This window comes from Gekko japonicus, unplaced genomic scaffold, assembly GCF_001447785.1.
Source record: "Gekko japonicus isolate JY-2015 unplaced genomic scaffold, Gekko_japonicus_V1.1 scaffold924, whole genome shotgun sequence".
NCBI classification, from domain to species: Eukaryota; Metazoa; Chordata; class Lepidosauria; order Squamata; family Gekkonidae; genus Gekko; species Gekko japonicus.
Genome location: NW_015170303.1, coordinates 239,575 through 246,098, shown reverse-complemented (window position 1 = coordinate 246,098; position 6,524 = coordinate 239,575). Strand labels below are relative to the sequence as shown.

Here is a 6,524-nt window from a genome sequence, read left to right as displayed (position 1 = left end):
GGGCTGTGGAAGGTCAGTAGTTCAGCAGTTCGAGACCCGAGTGTGCCGCATGACGGAGTGAGCTCCCATCTCTAGTTCCAGCTCCTGCCAACCTAGCAGTTCGAAAGCAAGAAATTGCAAGTAGATCAATAGGTACCACTTCGGTGGGAAGGTAACAGCGTTCCGTGCGCCTTGGTGTTTAGTCATGCCGGCCACATGACCACGGAAACGTCTTCGGACAGCGCTGGCTCTTTGGCTTGGAAACGGAGATGAGCATCGCAACCCTAGAGTCGGACTCGACTGGCTTTCGAGCAAGGGAACCTTTACCTTTAATAGACCTGGAGGGGAAAAAATTGAGTGATATTTACCAGGTGATGCAATTAACCACCATGGTGTGAAGAGCTGCCCATTTCTAGGCATCAAGTCTCTATTAAAGGGACAGTGTCACAGGATGCTTTCTCTCCAGCCTTGTTGGCAACCCAGGGTATGAGAAGCAAGCGCAACACAGGGAACTGGAAATGCAGAACATATCGATTGAAATATAATTATACAAAGGTTAATTTCTAATTAAGAAAAACACAGAAACCAAGTGTTGGTCATGCTGAACGTATTAACAACTGTACTGCAGGGAAAGTCATAGGTTTACAGGTATTGATGGGCTTAGGGAATGGTTTCTGTATTTCTCTTAATTAGAATTGAATTTTATGCATAACTATGTTCCATCCTCTCATTCCTGTGTTTTATGGCCCCAGCTGACTCTGACATTTGCTTATTCTTTGAAGGACTGCCCCTTTTCGCATACAAACCTCCCTTCAGAAGTCAAGTGGGTGGTTGCCAGGTGTGACTGCCAGGTGTGACTGGGCAACAGGCGAGAGTATTGAGATATATGTCAGAGTGATATGAGGTAGCAAGCAGTTACATAGATCAGTTTGATCTGTTTGTCAAACCTAGCAGTAAATCATGTAATTACAGCCAGGTGCTTCTAGCAGGTGTTGCTTTTTCAGGTCTTGTTAGAGTTAGTGATTACATCACCTTGATAGAGATTGGCTGGGGTTTAGCATCTATCTGTTTAGTTAGCTGAGGGGACTTAGTTCTCATAGACTTAAGGCACGACATGCTGTTCAATAGCCTGTAAATATCTCTGTATTTATTCACCTTTATAACTATATAAACCCTCTGTGCACCTTCATAACTGGTCAGTCTCCCGCTTCTTATTTACAACACCCAATAGAGACATGAGGTGGGGACTAGTAGACAGTGACAGGGAGGGATCAGCATCCCTGGCACAATGCCATTGCTTCTGGTGTGACCCAGAAATGGCATCATTGCGAAGGCTGCCAGCTCCTGCTTGGGAAATACCTGGAAATCTGAGGAGGGCAGGGTTTGCAGAGAGGAGCAGGGTATAATGCCATAGAGTCCACCCTCTAAAGCAGGCATTTTCATCAGGGGGACTGCTCTCTGTCATCTGGAGATCAGTTGTAGTCCCAGGAGATCTCCAGCCCCTCAACCTGGAGGATGGCAACCCTGATCCATTATTAAGATTGGGGAGGGGCTGTGGCTCAGTGGTGGAGCATCTGCTCGGCATGCAGAAGGTCCCCAGTTCAATCCCCGGCATCTCCAGTTAAAAGGACCGGGTAGTAGGTAATGTGAAAGACTTCTGCCTGAGACACTGGAGAGCGGCTGCCAGTCTGAGTAGACAATAACTGACTTCAATGGACCAAGGGTCTGATTCAGTAGAAGGCAGCTTCATGTGTTCATGTGCTGCCAGCTCTGGATTCAGAAATACCTTGAGACTTTGGAGGTGGAGCCTGGGGAGGGTTGGGGCAGGGGAGGGACCTCAATGGGGTATGATACCATAGAGTCCACCTTCCAAAGCAGCCATTTTCTCCTGGTGAACTGATTTCTTTCATCTGTAGTTCAGTTGTAATCCCAGGAGAATTCCAGCCACCACCTGGAGCTTGGGAACCCTAATCATTGTGCAAGGGGTGATGCATTTGCCCAAAGCTCTAGTTTAATCAAAGAGTTTGAGGTGAATGCTAGAGCACCAGAAGCAATGTCATTGTGCCAGGGACTCCAGTTGTCCCCCCACCCCCATTTTGAGCATTTCCTTCTCCTGCCCAGCTGAGTACTGGCAGGCAACTGGAGCTGGGGGCAGTTTGTCTGATTCCAGACTTTCAGGCATCAACTGAGAAAGTAATTATTTGGTCCCAATGCTGTGTTTATTGTGGTTAATGCAGACTAAGCTATCATCTGATACAGCTGTTGTGGTTTCTACACTTTTGAGTTTTGATTTGCCTTCTCTTGCATTTCATGACATTCTAATCTATCACCCCCTTCCCCTCTGCTGTGTATACATTCCTGCAGAGTCTAGCCCACAAAAGCTCACGCACCAATAAATCTGACAGTCTTTAAGGTTGCTCAAGAACTCTTTTTTGTATTTATTGAGCTGTATGGTTTTTGTGCCTAGGAACTATTGGGTATTGTAAATAAGAAGCTGGAGACTGACCAGTTATGAAGGTACACAGAGAGTTTATAAAGTTATAAAGGTGAATATATATATATACAGAGATATTTACAGACTATTGAACAGCATTGCCGTGCCTTAGTCTATGAGAACTAAGTCCCCCACTAGCTTACCAAGCTGATAGCTATTATGCTAAACCCCAGCCAATCTCTAACAAGGTGATGTAATCTCTAACTCTAACAAGACTTGAAAGAGCAACACCTGCTAGAAACACCTGTCTTTAATTACATGATCACTAGCTTGACAGCTAGGTTCGACAGACAGATCAAACTGATCTATAGTAACTGCTTGCTACCTCTAACACTCTGACATATATCTCAATAGGAACATCTTTTATGATTGAACTATTTTAGGTTTGTTGTAACAAGTTGTTTTTCATATTGTTGTTACCTGCCTTGGACTGTAAAATGTTCAGGAGAAAAAGTGGTCATGCAAATATTCTGAATAATTAAATGTACCGTTTCTCATAATAGGAATTTTATCTGGTGTTTTATTTGCTGCAGATTTGATGCCAGTCAAAGTATACAGTACTGAGCTGGATGGACCAGGTAACTTCATATGTATGAATTGTTTCTGGGGAGGGGAGGTGACATAGCTCAGTGGAAGAGCATCTGTCTTGCATGCAGAAAGTCCTAGATTCAATCCCTGGAATCTCCAGTTAAAAGGTTCAGGGAGTAGATAATGTGAAGGACATCCATCTGAGCCCTAGAGAGCTGCTGCCAGTCAGAGTAGACAATTCTGACCTTTATAGAACCATGGTGAATCAGTAGACGGAAACTTTATTTAGGGAAGTGCCATGTGTTAGTGGCTGAGTATCTGCTTTACACGTAGAAGGTCACAGATTCATTCCCCAGCTAGTTAAAAGGATTTGGTTGTAGGTAATCTGAAACTCTGCCCAAGATATTGGAGAGTTGCTGCCTGTCAGAGCAGCTAATATCGACTATGATGGGCAAATGGTCTAACTCATAAGAAGGCAGTAGAACAAATTTAGAGTCCACCTTTAAGACCAATAAAGATTGTTCAAGGTGTGAGCTTTCATGTTAGATTTCATGTTAGCTAGATTTCAAACTTATCCTTTCTAATGTGTTTGACAAAGTGTGTATGCACATGAAAGCGCATACCTTGAATAATATTTGACAAAGTGTCCATGCACATGAAAGCACATACCTTGAATAAACCTTTGTTGGTCTTAAAGCTGCCACTGGACTCTAAATTTGTTCTACTGCTTCAGACCAACACGGCTGACCACCTGGAACTATCAGTAGAAGGCAGTTTCATTGAGGAGGTGGTAGAAGGTCTTGCATACAGAAGGTCTGAGGTTCAACCCCCGGCATTTCCAGTTAAAAGGATCGGGTAGTTAGCACAGACTCTCAGCTTCAAGTACCTCACAGGAGCCCTGTTCATAAATTATAGTGAGCTCACATATAATCTGTGTGCAGTGTACACTTCATTATTCTTTGTGTGTTGAGTAATCCTCATGTTACATTCAGTGCATGTACAGTTAACTGTGTGATACGATGCCCACATGTATCTAGGCACTGGTCCGTGTAAAGTACTCAGTTCGATAAATCACGACTCGGACAACGACATAAGAAACATGCGTTTACTCAGTACTTCACACTACAAAGACAATGACAAACAGCCAAGTGTCTAACTATATACATATCCAAGGGAACACCCCTGGATCCCATTGGGGGGTTTGAATCTCCCGCCAAGGTTTCTATTGCTTCCCCTAGTGGACCTTAGGCGCCTAGCCTCTATTGTTCTTTAGAAATCAAGCTCTGCTCGCCTGGCCACTGCCTAGTGGCGGTTCCCAGGATATAACAGTCTGCAATTTCATTCGTAAAGTGAATGCACATGAGCTCTTTCTTACGAACAGATATACACTCGGACGTGCAGGATGTATGTGCATTCACTGTAACGGATAAACAGAGCTACGGTTGTTGTGAGATAAAATGGAGGAAGGAAGGATGTTGTAAACCACTTTGGGTCTCCACTGGGGAGAAACGTGGGGTAGAAATGAAGAAATAGATACGAAAGACCTCAGAGTCTCGGGACCCAGAGCAGGCAACATTGACCTTGACGGACCAATGATCTGACTTCTGCAGGCTTCTCCATGTTACAGGGAACACAGATGCATCTGGCATGTATGTGTACACAAGAAAGACCCCATGCTCATTCACTTTACGAACAAAACCAGGGACCAGTTACTGGATAAATGTGGGGTTTAAATCACACATTCAGGCATACATGTGTTCACTGTCACATGAGGATTACTCAAGAGCCACAAAGGTGAGAAAGAAGTCAAATAAAGGGCCAATATTAAAAACCAAGTTAAAACTTATAATATACAAAAATACATGTCTTTATTAGAAAGACAATTAAAAACATATGAGGGCCCAATGAAAGCCTTGTAATTGTAAACAAGGTGGCCTAAACACAACGTCCAATACTCATGACCTGATGCGTTTCCGCCCTATTGGGGCCTTCTTCAGAGGTCAAACAATATTGAGGTCAATGTTCCCTTTAAGCTGTGGAGTCCTGTGAGCAAAAATTCTACTTTGTGAGCTACTGACATTAAAGTTGTGAGCAAGCATTTTGGCTACTGCATACATTAGTTTGCTCTGGAGCATTCCTTCCTGAGCTAAGGCAAAATGTGTGAGCCGGAGGCTAAAAAACTGTGAGCTAGCTCACACTAACTCATCTTAGAGGGAACACTGAGGTACACGTAACTTTAATACATATTACAGTGAGATAACCAAGTGAATATTGGACCAAGAAAAGGAAGGTTAAGCAGCAAAATCTAAAGACACAAGAGCCAGGGGTCATTTGGGGGGGGGGATGTAGGGGGGCCGCCATCCCCCCCGGGGGAGGGGCGGGGGGGGGGGGATGTTCTAATTCAGCAACTGTGCATTTGGCACCAGACACATGACTTCCATCTTATTGTAATATGTATTAAAGTTACATGTACCTCAATATTGTTTGACCTCTGAAGAATGCCCCAATTGGGCAGAAACGCGTCAGGTCATGTGTATTGGCCTTTGTGTTTAGGCCACCTTTACTTGTTTACGAGGCTTTCATTGGGCCCTTATATGTTTTTAACTGTCTTTCTAATAAATACATGTATTTTTGAATATTATAAGTTTTAACTTAAGTTTTTAATACTGGCCCTTTATTTGACTTCTTTCTCACCCTTGCGGTTCTTGATTCCAGTTTTTGGGTCAGGTTTGGTTTCCCCCTCCCTGTGCCTTACCTACGAGGATTATTCAACAAACATCTAAAGAACAATCAAGCGTACACTGATTGTATACGCAACTGTTGTCACTTGTGAACAGAGCTTGCGTGAATGAGGCAGCCTCATGTGTTCAGCCCTCCCCCACCCCTTACAGAGCTCTGAACCTAATCAAAAGAAGGCAGGCCACAGCCGTATTGCTATTTGGGGAGGGGGAACGCCTTCAGCAATGACTTCAGTTCCACTGACCGCTAAGTTTCTCCATGGTTTCATAAAACGGAAGAGTGACCCTGATCATATTAATGATTCTTAATTTATAAGTCTAAAAACTTAAGTTTAAAAGTTTAGAAGGCCAATTTATTTTATGATTCAGGCATCATTTTGTATGGTCAAATCTAGCTTGTGACAACTTGAGTTAGGCCTGACATAGCCACGACTATCTATTTTATAATTTCTTTTGGATTGTATTATTGGTAAATGCTTCTAATATTGTATGCCAATAAAAGGTATTTGAATTTGAATTGAATTGACTTCAGTTCCACAGAATCCCTTGCCTTAATCCAAAGAATTTGCTTTTCAATTAATTTCTCTTTCATTGAGATCCACACGGTGGCACACCAGCCTCAAACATTTCCCCATCCGTTCTCATTTTCCAGTACAAACTACCGACTCAACCCAAACGCTTTTTTAAAAACTGATCACAATGTGCACAAGCTGCAGCAGAGGGGTGGGAGGTCCAAGGCAAAATAAAGGGAAGAGCACGCAACAGGTATGGTAATCAGCTAGTGA

The 6,524-nt window shown here is 43.3% G+C and overlaps 1 protein-coding gene across 1 annotated transcript in view; it reads right to left on the bottom strand.

Annotated features, from left to right (window-relative positions):
- The window catches only part of SNRPA1 (small nuclear ribonucleoprotein polypeptide A'), a 21,924-nt gene extending 15,924 nt beyond the window's left edge, over nt 1–6,000 (bottom strand). Inside the window, exon 1 of the mRNA XM_015417964.1 lies at nt 5,985–6,000. Within this exon, the coding sequence (XP_015273450.1) occupies nt 5,985–6,000 (16 nt within the window). The remainder of the gene's footprint in view (nt 1–5,984) is intronic.
- Between the last annotated feature and the right edge of the window lie 524 nt (nt 6,001–6,524).